Source organism: Dermacentor albipictus, chromosome 6, assembly GCF_038994185.2.
Source record: "Dermacentor albipictus isolate Rhodes 1998 colony chromosome 6, USDA_Dalb.pri_finalv2, whole genome shotgun sequence".
Taxonomy (NCBI): Eukaryota; Metazoa; Arthropoda; class Arachnida; order Ixodida; family Ixodidae; genus Dermacentor; species Dermacentor albipictus.
In genome coordinates, this window is record NC_091826.1 from 57,734,092 (window position 1) to 57,750,388 (window position 16,297).

The window sequence follows — 16,297 nt, forward strand, 5'->3', positions numbered from 1 at the left end:
AAAAAAAAAAGTTCAGTTCGAGTTCAGGTTCAACGCTCTCCGACTTCGTTCCCGTTCAGCTCTGGCTCGGATAAATGAAAGTTTGTAATGAGTAGCCAAGCGGTTCGGAGCTATCCGTATTACCATGTCCCATGACGACATGGTGTGCAAAGCGACATGATGGTCCCATGCCGCAAGCGCTGTTTTCGTCCGGAGGAAGCAGAAATGTGCTAGCCCCCGGGAGTAAGCAGTTCAGGTTTTAACATGAATATATAATGATGTAATGCCGTAGGGCAGATAACCGGCCGATCATATTACCATACCAAAGAGCAGACCACACTACAGATAGCACCGCTGGATGGTGATGGGTTTACAAAATACAAAAATGGCAAGATTGCCCCGCTCACACACCGAGCATATTCGGAGAGCACTTCATGCAGTGATACATAGCATAATGCCCAATTTCTTCGTTATTTTAGTGCTTATCTAGCAGCGCCGGCAATACGTGGTCCTAGTGTTCTTCTAGGATCAGGCCTGTTTCTTCCAAAAGCTAAGAAGTAGCCCTACCCAGGCTTGGGTCGATCAGCCATCAGCAATGCAAGCGTAGGTGATAAGATGCATCTGACTGCACGAAAAGTTAGACGCTTACTACTCACCATTGTCCAGCAGGTTTGCCAGTGTCTCGCAAGTTTTCCCTGTGCGGAACTTTAGTTCGCCTTCCGAGAAATTCTTATGCAGTCCAGTCTTCCCAGTCTTGTCCCAAACTAGCATGGAGTACGCGTTCGCTCACTGATACACTTCACCAAAGCGCCCGGCACGTTCGCTGAAAACACCATAGAAGTGGCCCCACTCGTCGACCTTGCTCCACAGAGCAACGCATTTGCCCACATATACTCGTATGAGTTGCACTTGCGATGCATGTGAGACGCCAATCTACGGACCCTCCCCTGCTTCTGCAAAACTTTCAAGCCAGAGCTGCGCGCAGACAGCGGGACAGCGGCGCTGGCGACTATCGGGGCCATCGACACTGTCACGCTATCGCACTTCTGTGCGAGGAGGAAAAGCAGGGGGAGGGAGGAGGGCGCGAATGCTGAAACAAGAAGGACGAAGCGGCCAGCTGAAAGTGCTTAGAAGTGTATTCTTTTCGTTGGACTGTAGTTGGTGAAACTTTGCGGCCTGCATGACAGGCGTGAACGTACGCGCATCTCTGTAGGTGTGGCTGTTCGCGCTTGCCACGCACGTGACGAATTTGGCGGAGCGCTGCCACCTGACGAGACGCCACTATGACAGAAGGCCCAAACGTCGCAGCTTTGCCCTGGCACCGGTAAATCAATCAATCAATCAATCAATCAATCAATCAATCAATCTTATTCACTCAATTCGGTAAATGAGGCCAACTAAAAGCTACAGGTTCCTTTATGCAGCTTTGCCGTCCCAGGTGTACAGCAATGTGCACACATGGCAGGGAGTTTGCGTTACAACACTGCACAAAAAAAACACAAAAAATCTTCTTGTGATCGAAGACGTTGCTCTTCATTAGCAAGTATTTTTCCAGTTATAATTATTATTAGTTTTATTTTTGTTAGAGCTGGAGAAAAGTAATGCTTAAGGTTTGTCTCGACCGTCTTGTCCGAGTACCTGTATGCGCAGACACCTTCATCACTCGACAATGCAGCGAACAGCCAAATAGCTTGTCCTGCAGTAATAAAACACAGTCCGGCACTTTCGTTCTGCCAAGAGTCTGTATGCAGAGCGCCAGTCGGGCAAAGTGGGTGACAAGGTCGACTATAGGTGCGGCTTGAAGAACTTCAAAAAGATGCGTTCAATCGTGTCGACGTCGTAACCGCTGTCGATGTACACTGCACCAGCCACAGACTGAAGAAAGTTATGGAGGAAGCTGTTCTGTTTGTTGTCGGTCGCTCCGGGTGATGAGGCCTGGATAAGAAAGAACGTTAAGGTGAAGGCGCGTTGTCTCAACCACCGTTAATCATGTTGAACGACTCCATATCACGTCGAAAGCTCCGGAATAACTACGCACGCCATTAATCCATCAAGATCGCCATCGGTACAGGCACCGACAATTTTAACTTCGTCCTTATGAACAGCGTGTCCCCTCCAAACTCATCATTACCTACCACGACGTTATTATTCAGCGCCATACCAGTAGCGTCCCCATCGCAAGTGGTCATTGCATTCGCAGTTAACCGTATTTCGGCTCTTATCTTACATTTACCACGATTATGTCACGCGGCAATTGATTTACCGGACAAGAGTAGCGCTTGCGGAACCTCATTAAAATTTATAAACTGACTCGACTTTTTTTTTCTCTCGCGCTTCTCTCTCGTGCTTTGTCAGTACTGCGGGTTCAGTCAGCAAAGGCATGGGGTCTATTGCATTGCGAACGCCACCCGAGCGTGCTGCAGTCGGGGGCTCATTTTGCTGAAGCCAGTGATCCATTTCGCCGATGGTTGTCGTGGCAGCGCAACGTTCACGTAGTGGTGGCATAGAATTCTCGATTTGTTATGTTTTCTTTTCGTTGGCTAAAGATCCATATACCCTTTAAAACTAGGGAAGAGTACTGGCAGTTGTCAGTGAGCCCTAAATAAATAAGTCCATATAATGCTCAATACTACAAGCCGCATCAATCAATCAATCAATCAATCAATCAATCAATCAATCAATCAATCAATCAATCAATCAATCAATCAATCAATCAATCAATCAATCAATCAATCAATCAATCAATCAATCAATCAATCAATCAATCAATCAATCAACCAATCAATCAATCAATCAATCAATCAATCAATCAATCAATCAATCAATCAAAATAACGCGAGGGCTTACATCAATGTTATGTTTCCTACTGTCGTTCGAACACAGTTTTTCTCCTAAATGCTTCAAAATAATTCGGCTTGGTTCAGCGGTTGCCCAAACGCAGAAATTTTACTGTTTACATGTATTCGAATCGGGAGATCCTCTGCTATGCTGACGACATCATGCATGGTTTCTTTAAGAAGGTATGGGTAGCTCAAGGCCGATACGAATACAACGACGATACACCTCAGTCACAGTGGCGATCGCCGTTAGACTGGATATCGCTGGCTCACCTGAGACCTCGCCACGTTAGCGTACGTAGTCATGGACGTCTTCTCGGGCCCTTCGTCGAGGAAGACGTAGTGGTCGAGACCATTGAGTGCTGCCACACGCGCCAACGCCTCCTGGCGGAGCAGCCGCTTCCTGGTGTCGTGCAGATCCTGATTGCTCTTAAGGGTGCCGTTCTTCACCATGTCTCTTTGGAGAGAGGAACCAAAACAAAAAAAATAATAACAATAATCTGCGAAGATTTAGCTGTGAATGCGAAAGATACGCGTCAGCATTACGTCGCGCTTTGTTGAGGTCCCGGAGCAATGATTTAACCACGTTCACCAGATTGTAAGGTGCTGTTCGGGATCTTACTCGAGGGTGAAGTGCGACTGATGGTGGTACGGAGCAGACCACGGTCAGTTGCAATATATGTATATATAAAATAGTATTTTTTTTCAGCAGAATTGGAGATGATCGACAAAACACCTAGAGCACTTGAGATGGACTGACCCGTGTGTGTATATGTCTCAAGTGCACTAGGTGTTATGTCGATCATCTCTGGTTCTGCTGAAAAAGTACTATTTTACCTCAATGTGGGACGTAATTATTCAAGCGATTCCTATCTGAAAGGAGTGTATCACGCAATGAGGACTCTTCGAAGGTCGCGCACACAAGGGGAAACTATGTCGGGCAGACAAAAATTCTACAAAGTTATTACTTTGACCTATTACGGCGAAATTTTTTCTATATTATACAGGCGGCACTGTTTCATGACTATTGTAGTTTAATACTTTTTGTTTTAATTGACGTTATTTTTTGTCATGAGAAAAAGTGGACAATTGCCGCACATTTACTATTTTTTAGACAGAAAGCTATTTGTTCCACGAAGAATATATTCACAACATGAGCTTGCCATTTGTGTATGCGAGATGACTTGGATACTATGACAAGAAACAAACCTTTCTCGACAAAAATCACGAGAAAAATGAAAACAAAAGAAGCTTTGGCCCAATTTGTGGCTCCAGTTTCACAATCTAGCGGCCCGAGCAAAATGTCGCCTAATCACTATTGTATAGTATGTTTTGCTGCCGCTTTATTTGGAAACATTAAAATAGCAAATTTTGTTTAAATTAGAAAGAAGTTTTTGAACTGCATAATCATTGTTTCTCCTTCCCTGCACAAAACGTTGGTCGACGTTTTAGCCCGACTCGTTTCACGTGTTCATCTTCATTATTTTTGAAGACAAAGTCTTCTTTGGCGACTTTGCATTGATTTGGGGTTCGTGGAGCCTGTTTTTCTGGCCACTTTAGTCTCGTAAATTAGACGATTTGAGGCCTTCTAGTGCACGTACGACAAGGAGACAGGCGTCAAAATTAAGCTTAGAACTAAAAAAAAAGTAAATGTACTAAACACGCATGATAACTTCTCCGTACATAGCACTGCCCTAACTTCGTGTGTCTTTCTTACGGATCATCATTTCATTCATGTCCCTCTCTTTGAGTAACCCGACAAAAGGATTAGAGTTGTGCTATCCACCTGCAACAGGTGACTTAAAATAACCGGGTAAAGCCATTGCAAAAAAAAACTAGTAATTTGCTGTAGAAATTTATCGGGAGAACCCTGGCGCTGCGATCTTTCTGCTTTCATAGGAACTATACGATTAGTACGTGGTATTGACTTGTCTTCGTACTTGCGGCTTTCGACATTCATGTGGCTTTATTTACTACGCTTTGTCTTGGATTATACTGGTTTACTTTTGGAAGTAACCGTACATTTTTAAATAAATAAGCCAGTAAATTCTTCTGCAAGTTATGACACTTAAAGCGCAATGAACTTGCCGCAAACGAGCAATTCACAAATATCCATCACCTGCTGTCCCACTGCCCACGATATGCCCCAGAAAGACAAGAACTTGCTAATGCTCGCCAAAAACTGGACAATCGGCCGCTTTCTGTGCAGGTGCTGCTGGAACACCACCCCCATCGCTCGTCGGCCCATAAAGCGGCGAAGGCACTCTTGTGCTTCTTGAGGACGACGGGCTTGTGTGAACGTCTGTGACTATTAATGCGATAACTATTAGACCACACGCGTCAGCGAACTCACCGGTAATTTCCTTCTTTCCTTCCCTCCTGTCTCTCCCTGTAATCTTTGCTTTCCCCCTTTCCCGTTTCGTCGGTGTAGGGTAGCCAACCGGACGTTATTCTGGTTAACTTCCCTGTCCCCTTCTGCTTTTCTCTTTCCTTCCTCCTAGTGGCTCGCATGTCAGGCTCTACGTCGCATCATGTTACCGTCAGGAGTCCCAGCGGCGGTGATTGGCAAAGCGTTGCTTTTTCTTTCTTTGCCATGGGGTGACGTCGGACGCTGAGAGAGAGAAGCTGGCCTAACGAGAGCGACACGATAACGACGTCACGCCGATGGCGTGATGCAAGAAACGATACCGAACAACTGACTTAGAAACATCGAGCTTTCCAAGTTCCTATAGCTGCTGCCATAGAAACAAAAAAACTAAAAAAAAAATCAGCGGATCGCACGCACTGTGGGAATCGATGTAAGCGAAGCTTTGCGAGCTCTTTGCTTTGACTGACGTGGCCGAAGCGTTAAACATTGTTTGAATAATGGGCCTGTACATAATTAAATGAATATTATAATTATGTGTATACATTTTATACACACGTTCTATATATATAGGTTAGTACTGTCTTCTGCATCCTCAAGGGCTGCAGAAGACAGTGCTAACCCTTCCCTTCTTCATGAAGAACCACTTGTCTTTCTCGTGGCAGAAGTGGTAAACGTTAATGAAATTATAGGGCTCTGCATAATTCAGATAATTATTATACAATTGTATGCATACATTGCATTCATACATTCGCGGCTTGCACCACGTTTCGCTGCGTAGCGAAGACGCTCCTGCTTCGCGCGACGCTTCTTTCGGAAAAAAGAAAGACAAGTGTCGGTGCTTGCGGACAAGCAGGGTAATATTGTCACCTCGTGTAGCGTCCAAACCGAGGCTACGCTCACAGGGGAGACGTTGGCCATAGCACTCGCCTTCAAGCACATCGTCGGTCACATGAAAAGATCACCAAAACATGACCATATCATCATTACAGACTCAAAAGACGCATGTCGAGCCTACCTCAGGAGTCATATACCTCAGGAAGCCAATCGCGCTCTCACCAGCACACGTAAGCTACCCGCCATTCCAGATCCCTCAATACCACGCATCAGGCTGATTTGGACGCCTGCTCATGCCTCACTGTCGGGCAATGACCGCGCTCATGCGGCTGCCCGAGAGCTAACCTGAAGGGCACCTGGCAGTGAGGCGAGAAACCCATATCAAGCCTGCCAGAATTTGCCCAACACATACCGGGACACTCTAGAAATTTAAAGACTAGGGCGCTTGCAATATCACCCTCGTCCCAAATCCTTCTCCCGGAATGAAGCCGTATCCCTAAGACGGCTTCAAACCAACTCATATCCGAACCTCCTCCTTCTCAACAAGCTCTCCCCAACCTTATATCCCACCACCTGCCCAGGGTGCGGTGCACCACCGACGACGTTCCACGTCATGACTGAGTGCCAAAAACCACCTAAGGATACCTCTGTTCTACAATCCCGCCAACCAACATATGCGCAGTGGGAGGCGATCCTCCGTCGCTCCGAGCCTCAGGTCTGGCTGGCCCTGATACGACGAGCACGAGCGGTAGCGACAGCCATTGGGGCCCTGGACAGAGGGCCCCAACCACATAAATCCTTTCACTTTATAATAAAGTTTCTTCTCTCTCTCTTTCTTTCGGGCCTGGGTGCCCTCGACGCTGAGTGCACGCTTTGGAGCCATTTTGTTGGTACGTGTTTACGTGCTCCCTCTGCGTACGTGGCCATCACGCTGTTGAGACGCCAGCTCCAAGCGCTCTCTTCAGGCTATAGACGATTGTAATGCTTACAATATCACAGCCCAGCACGTACGCGACCTCCGCAGCCCAGCACCCGCATTCTTGTCGCATAGGAAAGCAAGCACAACGCGTGCCATACAAACAAAGTGTGAAACGCTGCCGCGGCGGCACCGGCCGGTATGGACGAATGGATGGATGCTATGAGCGTACCCTTTGAAACGGGGTGCTGGTTGGTGCCGCCAGCCTCTTATTATTTTGCCTAATGTCCTATCTATACTAAAAAAATAAATAAATGAACAGTATTCCCAGCCTCGAACTTTCTTAACAGCTGTTGGGGAACTTTGTTTTTGTACGCCTCCACGTTGTTTGTGATCTCCTTACTTTTCTGCCACCAAACTTCCAATCGCCTCTTACTAATTTCTACAGCGGACATGTTTACTTTCCCCCTGATATCAGTGAATCCAAGGGCTTCAAGGAGGCCAGAGGACCGTAAACTGATCGCTGGGTAGATATCTTCACATTCTAATCAAACATGTTCCATCGTTTCCGTAGATTTACCAAAGCATGCGCATGCTTCTTCGTCCTTGTTGTCCCTCGCTTTGTAACGAAAAAAAAAGAAAAACCAGCGAAAACCGAGACGCAGGACCAGAAGGAGGCACACACACACCCACAGTGTCACCGAAGGCACACATGCAACGGCGACTGTGTGTGTGTGCCACCTTCTGGTCCTGCGTCTTGGTTTTCGCTGCCTACCCCCCCCCCCCCCCCCCCTCTTTAAACAGGAAACAACTGGTCCAGCAATTCACGCTTCTCGCTTTATAAGTACCCGTTCTAAGGCGCCCTGATCTCGCTTCGAAATGTAAAGAGCTTCTCTTTGAGTTATCATGCAATGTTTCTTTCCCGATTTCGTTTTTTCCGAGATGTGCGGAGGGGGGAGCGCCATCTGGTAGTGTTGCAAGAAACCACAGCGGTGCGCGCTAGGCAGGCCACAACAGCAGCGGCACGCGGAAAGTCGGGAGAAGGGGCAAAGAAAGCTTCGGTTTAAAAAATAGATAGGAGGTCAGATAGGCAGGCATGCATAAATGGGAATGAAATAAGGTACGCAATGGGGCTAGTTGATGAACACTTATTGCTAGAAGCCGAAATTGGAACAAGAAGTGAGACAAGCAGACGAGACGTACACTTATCTGTTCTTCACACGTCGTGTTCTGGTTAGTGCTTCTAGCCATGCATTTCATAGAAGAAAATGTCACCAAACGTTAGATGGGACATGCTTCCGGCCATTGATCAAGTAAAATGACCCGCTTGCCCCCCTTCCCCCTACCCCGCCGAAACAGAAATGACAGAAAAGAAAGAAAAAAGGGAGGGAGATAATACAAGGTGGAATAATTTTCACGTAACGTTAAATTGGCTTCCTCTAAACTGTGTAGCTCGATGGATAGCATTCACCCTCAAAAAGGCATCGCGAGAAGGTGAGAGCGACTAAAATTGCGTGACACATGCACTCTGGGCAGCAATAATTTCTTGCTTCGCACGATACCCTTGCATGGGTTAGAAAATAAAGCGCGTTAGGTAAAGGGACTGCACGGCAGCTGTTACATAAAAATGTAGATAGTGTGGCACTAGCCCGTTAAGTGACGTCGCAAGCCTGATAAGCGCTAATAATAATAATAATAATAATAATAATAATAATAATAATAATAATAATAATAATAATAATAATAATAATAATAATAATAATAATAATAATAATAATAATAATAATAATATTATTATTATTATTATTATTATTATTATTATTATTATTATTATTATTATTATTATTATTAAGGTTCAATAGAAACACTAAACCTGACTGTTAAAAGAAAAAGTAAAGAGGGCTTCTCCTCTTAAAGCCTCTGATTGTGGGGAAGCCAGAGTTAATGAACAAGCTTTAGCTACTTACGAACAAAGGCACGGCTTTTGACGCACGTTGAAGAAAACTTAACGCTGGTTGCCACCTACAGTAAAATAGCACAGTTTTTTTTTTATCAGAACAATGGACTCACACGGAAAGTAGGTATTCGCCCTTTCTTAGAATTGCCCAATGGATTTTGCTTATGAGTCTCTGAAAGACGCACACGGTAATGACTTTGCCTTCTTCCATTCTGCTGGATGCCACTAGAATAAACAGTACGTGAAGTATTTTGTGAGGAAGAGGAATTTATTTCAATGTTTATAAGAACCCGAGGGTTTAGAAACCCGCTATGTACACTTAAACTAATTAAATGGCTCGCGGTAGCTATTTTTCCTTGCTTTCTTATATGAAAAGGTGCGCAATGAACGAAGCTACGAACCGAGACTCTTCTGCAGAGCGATTTTCACAGGTAGTGAAATTGCTTGGTTTATTCGGTACAACTTTTGCTTCTGCACATTTTTTTCTTTGAGGTAAATATGTTACTATGTTACTATGTGTTGAAGCCAGAACAAAGTTGTCACGAGCGTACAGTTGAATGCCAGCTAGGAAGGCTGAAATTGCATCACCATGCCATTAAAGACACCAGAGCTGCACGAACCAATCATAAACATAAACATCGGATGAGGTTATATGTTGTCTAGGATGAAAATAAAGACAATTGAGTGCGTAGCGTTTAATTGCATAAAGCATAATTAACCGCTTCACTAAAGTTTCGCATCGCACAGTCTACAACATGTCCGTCGGATCTGCGTATTTTTTTTTTGTTCACTTGCTTACCCAAAAATAAAAGAACCAATAAATTATTTGTTAAGGGTTTGCATCCCCCAGCAGCAACTGGGCTGCCAGATACACCGGAGCGGAGGACACGATATTATGCTTACCACAAGTGAGTCGTTAACACGCCCCTAAATCACAGCACACTAGTGCTTTAACATTCCAGTTTCACTGGAATGCAGTGGTGAGGCAGAAACTCACCACTACAGTTCTACCGCGCAGCGGTAAAACTGTATGGTACATAATAAACCAGAGCAGCAGATTATGCTATGATACTATATGATATGACATGATAGAGATATGTTTTGAATAAGATAAAGAGAGTAAAAATGAAACGAGGAATGAACGCGCTGATGAACTTTAAGTGAATGCACTAACGAATGTATGCACCGACGAACGAAATCACGAACAAATGAATGAATGAATGAATGAATGAATGAATGAATGAATGAATGAATGAATGAATGAATGAATGAATGAATGAACACTGAATGAATGAATGAACCGAATTTTTTCGTTCATCTCCGAGGCGTGCACCTACCGCAAGAGAACGAACTCGAGGGCGAACTGTCCCACGTAGTCCAGCGGCCGGTACGAGACGTTGGAACCGATGCGGCGTGCCTTGGATGGGTGGAGCAGGGCGCGCAGAAGGAGGTCACGGTCCCGAAACGAGTACGAAGACAGCTTCTCGTCCACGAGCCGCTGGGGGAAGCGGAGCGATGACTTGGCAGCCGCGTCCAGACCTGCGCGGACGCCACAGGCAAGACCGGACATCCATTTGAAGTTACAGTGCAATCGTGAGGGCATTGACAGAGTTCGAAAATGTGGTTGCTATGACTACGAGCAGTAAAAGCAGCGCTAAACAACACGACGAGCAGAGGGACACAGACAGCAGCGCTGAATAACAACCAAAGTGTCTTTATTCTTTCAGTCACCATAATCAGGAACCAATCAGCCCAAATGCGTACTCTTCTGCTATGACTAGTTATCATTCTATCTGCACTAACCCACATCGCTGCTTGTTTTTTTTTTTTTTTGGTCCACCTATCAGAGCAGCTACACATGATAGTTCACGGTGTCGCGGAAAAATAAATTCTAGCACGCATTCGGCAAAGTGTTTCAGGCGCTAGAGCGGACGCTGGGCAAGTGTTGCACAACGAACACATCAGTAGAGAATGCAGTCGATGAGGGACGTACATTTCTTACAAGCGAAACGCTTTCTGTATTAGGCCCGGGACTCCGTGTTTAATTGCTTGTTTAGAAAACCTCATACGCTGTTCCGCGTGGTGGTGGTAGTAGTGGTAACACAAGCAGGAAAGCTTCTAATACCTGAAAACGAAAGCATTTGTAGCCTACCTTGTAGGCGGTAACATGACATTGATTTTTGCAAACAGTAAATTAATTAATTGAATTCTGGGGTTTTACGTGCCAAAACCAGGATGACGGTTATGAGGCACGCCATAGCGGAGGACTCTGGATTCATTTAGACCACTTGGGCTTCTTTGACGTGCACCAACGGGTGTTTATGAATCTAGCTCCCAACGATATGCGGTCGGCGCGGCCGAGATTTGATCCCGCGACCTCGTGCTTAGCAGCGCGACGCCAAAGCCCCTAAGCAGCGATGGGCGATTCCCACACACGAAACGCTTTATTTATAATATAGGGAACTCTGAAAAAAGAAAGCAAAACAAACAATAAAAACAACGCATGAAGAAACGAACGAATAAAAAACGAGCAAATGAAAGAACAAAAGTAATAGAAAGCGCGAACGATGCCCGTTCAATTTGACACCTAAATTACAAACTACATGTACGCGCGCCCACGCGCCTTGAAGATTTGCCGCGCCTCCCAAGGAATGGCGGTCTGAAGCTGCACGACGCGCGCCAGCGCGCGCCCACATGGCTCGCTATTTTCGCTTTGGCATACATCGTTTCGTATTTTTGTGAGCTATAGCCAGATCACCGACGTTTGTCTGGAGAAGGTATCTTTGCTCGTGCCGCGCTTCGACGCGTACGATCTGTCGTACACCATTTGCTCTCGCGCGCCGGCACGCGTCCGTGTAGTTCGGCTTTAAACGGTGGCAAATCCCGTTCCCCGTTATTGCCACCACAAGGAGGGGATCTCCTTTACGAGTTATGCGTGCGAGGGATGGGGTACTTGCACTTTCGTCAGCCACGCAGAGCCACCAAAAATTGGGTCAAATTAAAACACGCCTTTCATTTCAGTTACTTCTAATGGATTCAGTGCAACAGGCTGTTATTTACGAAACGAAACTTCCGCATTTGGCAGGCCACAATATAGCAAACTGCAGTCTGCGCAGTTTACTCAATTACCTTCAACACCTGTTCAGCCTGCCTTGAACCTAATACAACAGTGGGGACATGCAACGATGCGAGAAAACGCAAGACGTTATCGCTGATATGCGCTTGCGTTACGGCGCGCGCGCGTGTGTGCGTGTGCACACGCACTCAAACGCACCCCTCCGGTATGCGCTCAAACAAATTTTTATACTTCTGTAAATTTCCTTCTCAGGGTCAGGGTCCCCTGTGAGAAATTGAGCTAGATAAACGTACTCCTGCACATAGGCTCACTAGCAATTCTCAACTCTTGTTCCCTTGCCAGTCTATTAGACATTAGCTTTGTCATCTGCATATTGATCTTCAACCCTACTCTTACGCCTTCTCGATTCAGGTCCTCAAACATTTGTTGCAGTTCCTTCCCAGTGCTTGCGAACAAGACCATGCCATTTGCAAACCGAATGTTGTAGATATATTGGCCGCTCATCCTCCCTTCCCTGCCTTCCCAGTTGTTTACCAGTAGCTTGAATGCTTCTTCCAAACGCAGTCAGGAACATTGGAGAGATTGTGTCTCCTTGACTGGTCCCTCTTTTGATAGGTGATTTCCTACTTTTTGTGTGGAGAAGCAAGGTAACTCTAGAATATTTGTATATATTTCCCAATATATTCACGGTCGCCTCGTGTACTCCTTGATCACGTAATGTCTCTATGACTGCTGGTATCTCTACTGAAATAAATGCCTTTTCGTAATTTATTAAAGCCATATAGAGATTTTGATTGGACTGAGCAGATTTCTCAATTAATTGATTGCTGACATGGACGTGATCATTTATAGAATATCCCTTTCTAAAGCCAGCCCGTTTCCTTGGCTGAATGAAGTCAACTGTCGCCCTGAAACTTTAAATAATTGTCTTGGTGAAGACTTTATACAACGCTGAAAACAAGCCAATGGGCGTATAATTCTTCAATTCTTTATTGCCTCCCTTCTATTGGATTAGTGAAACGTTGGCGTTCTTCTAGCTCTCTGGTACACTTGAAGTCGTGAACCATAGCATATAAAAGGCCGCAAGCTTCCTAACCAAGATATCACTTCTATCCTTGGTTAAATCAACTCGTATTTAATCTTTTCCTTTCACTTGAGGAGCTGCATCAGGAGTAGGATGAAAGACTGGCTATAGTGACACAGACGCATTATTGTAAAATCTGACCTCATTCCCCGCGTTCTCACTTTTTTTTAAGTGTGCTGAAAACGTATTAAACTAAAAGGCGCATGTTATTGGCGGATAGCTCAAAAGCTGCTGCTCTGCAGCCCTTGCTAATCAAAATTTAAACAAGTGTTTGCGGAAAACTCGGAAAGTCGCGCAGAGTCACTGTTGCGGCTGTGATAGACAACAAGTACCCATTCGCATGTATAATTCGGCTCCAGCAGCGCTTGTGCAATAGGACATCTGTGTGATATACAGAAGTAAATTTTATTTCAGACAAGGGACATAGAGAAAGAAATTCAGGGACATGAAACGAATCGGAGCGCCAATATGGCTTGTATCTGAAAAGTTACTTGAAGCACTGCCGTAAGTATGAAGTGTACAGAGGCAATGCGCAGTGTTATACAAGCCCGGATGTAGCTCTCGGATTATTGGCCGAATTAGTGAGATTTATTATGACTTGGTGCATGATACGTTACATCGATACATAACATGTCAGGCCATTCGTGCATGCACTTCTTGTACCGCAAATTACTAAAGCGCAACATAGTTGCAACATATAACATCACAAAGACATGGTAAGAAAATAGAAAAAATAACTGCACACAGAGAAAGAAAAAAACATTGCATTACCTATTATGAAATGAGTCCTTATAGAACCAATACGATGATAGAAAAAACACCAGGATTGGTTCCTGAGTGCCTTTATGAATAATTAGACTGTTTCGAATTCTGCAACATCAACGTTTGTCGTTATTCTTGAGATATGTTGCTTGTTTTTACGCTGCTGGGACTACGGAGGTGGCGCAGAGCCTTAAACGCGGTTTGACTTCGAGTTAGGGCACCACATTATTTGCACTGGTGATGCGTGGGCATTGCGGAACGGCCCCAGAGGCATAATTGCTCACTGCATCATCCATGTATTAACGCAATAGCGTTAAGGGCCCCGTGCAGCAGAAAATTCGGCGTCGGCGTCGAGCGTCCGACTACTGTAATTCCGATGCGAACCACGCATAGCCAATCACGCAAGCCCTCCGTGTAGCGCAAAAAAAAAAATTGCTCAACTAACTAAATTTCTCAAAGTAAAATACGTCAGAAAAATCGTAAAGTACGACTTACTCACAACCTACAGACATAACAGCGTCGAATTGTAATTTGAATATACTGGAAAACATATTTATGTCACGCGGAGACTCAAACAAAAACCCCTTTTCACGTGATCGCGTTTTCCAACTGAGCGGCGTGCCCCCCCCCCCCCCCTCCACCCCCGGTTCCTTGCACGATATCAAACAAACAAAAAAAAAACCAGAAAGAACCATAAAGTTCGCCTTCGTGCATAGCTTTCGCCGCCAGTGTTTCCCTGTAAACATTACGGTTACATAAGCTGCAGTTGCTGCGAAGCGTGAGAAGCACTCAGGCTGTCGCGTTCCATTCTTGAAGGCGAAGCTTAAGCGTCCTCCAAATTTTTACTCCTCTAGCTCTAGTGTGGTGCGCGATTACCATGGCGAGAAAACGCCATAAGCGGCCATTTCAACCGCCGCTGATTGGCTGCGGCCGCTCGTCTCCTCCTCGCTCGCACAACTCCATCCAATCAGCAGCGGCCGAAATGGACCGTCCACTAGGTGGACTCTCACAGGATACCTCCCTGGCTCCGCCACCGGGTCGATCGTGTGTGTGTGTCTGTAGTGATTTTTGAAGGAGAGGAAGAGAGATGTGCAATGCCGTAACTGTCTCTCAGAGGAGGACACCTCAACAGCACTGCACAGGGCAAGGGGAGTGGGGAGAAAAAGACAAGGGAGAGAAGGAAAGGAGGGCGGAAAAAAATGGCTGTGGCTTAGCTAAGGTTAAGCCGAGGATGCGAAGCATACTAGCCTTTATTTTAGTTGTTGAACCACTGTTTAGCCTGGTGAACTGCTGTTGCTTGGCTATATTTGGTTCGGCTAGACGAAGAAACAACTCATGCAGGCGAGCGCACGAGCTGAGACCCGGCTATGTAGCTACGCGGCCGCAAGCGAGCGCACGAGTTGAGCCTCCGCTTTTGCAGCTGTTATGACGTCATATGGTAGCTACGCGGCCGCGCGCGGCGCAGCAAGGAAGAGCGTGGTTGTGCGGCTAGTATGCTTCGCATAAAATAACAAGAAGGTTGAAGAAGCAATGCGGGGCTTACAGCCGCGCCCTCAGCTGCGTGTCAGAACAAAAGTCAAGTAGGGCAGGAAGCACTTTCTTGACTATGGAAGGGGTATCGAGTGAGCGTTGATGGTGCGTTTCACTAGGCTTCGTCGTTCTAGCAGCGAAACGCATTCCACATATTCGGGGAAAATGAACTCTGCACCTCCATGTGCAACGCCTGCGGCGTCGATAGCGCGGCAGCCCGACAACGTCATCGTAAATGAATAAAAGGTGAGGCGTGCATACAGGACGCAAGAGAAGTAGACAACACGAACGCCGGCTATCGACTGATATAATAATAATATTTGGGGTTTTACGTGCCAAAACCAATTTCTGATTATGAGGCACGCCGTAGTGGAGGACTCCGGAAATTTTGACCACCTGGGGTTCTTTAACGTGCACCTAAATCTAAGCACACCGGTGTTTTCGCATTTCGCCCCCATCGAAATGCGGCCGCCGTGGCCGGGTTTCGATCCCGCGACCTCGTGCTCAGCAGCCCAACACCATAGCCACTGAGCAACCACGGCGGGTGACTATCGACTGATAGTCGGCGTTCATGTCCACTTCTCTTCTCTTGTGTCCTGTCTGCACGCCTCACCTTTTTTTTTGCATAATGAATCTTTACCAACTAGCTCAGCTTTCTGTCGTTCCAACATCAGCGGCAACGGCGCCGTACAAATGCTATGACAATAAACAAAAATCCTCCATGGATGTGCGCCAATCTCGCGGCTGAGACGTCAAAATGAGCGAAGCTGTGTAACCGATTTCTGACGTAAAGCCTTCTTGCTGGCTCACGTCCTCGATCGAACGCGGTCGTGGCTTGTTTGTTTCAATGGGGAAGTTCATTGAATATATAACGTGTTTACAGCCTACGTACTCTGAAGTCTTTCCGAGGTTTCATCAGTGTTCTACATAATAACACAATCACATATAGCATTA

At 45.8% G+C, this 16,297-nt stretch overlaps 1 protein-coding gene across 2 annotated transcripts in view; it reads right to left on the reverse strand.

Moving 5' to 3' along the window:
* Nucleotides 1-1,340: 1,340 nt before the first annotated feature.
* The window catches only part of LOC135896130 (uncharacterized), a 52,445-nt gene continuing 37,488 nt past the window's right edge, over nucleotides 1,341-16,297 (reverse strand). For both annotated transcript variants that reach the window (XM_065424481.2, XM_065424480.2), the window contains 3 exons: nucleotides 10,229-10,430; nucleotides 3,090-3,273; nucleotides 1,341-1,914 (listed from right to left, as the gene is read on the reverse strand). In XM_065424481.2, the coding sequence (XP_065280553.1) occupies nucleotides 1,765-1,914; nucleotides 3,090-3,273; nucleotides 10,229-10,430 (536 nt within the window). In that variant the 3' untranslated portion in view covers nucleotides 1,341-1,764. The remainder of the gene's footprint in view (nucleotides 1,915-3,089; nucleotides 3,274-10,228; nucleotides 10,431-16,297) is intronic.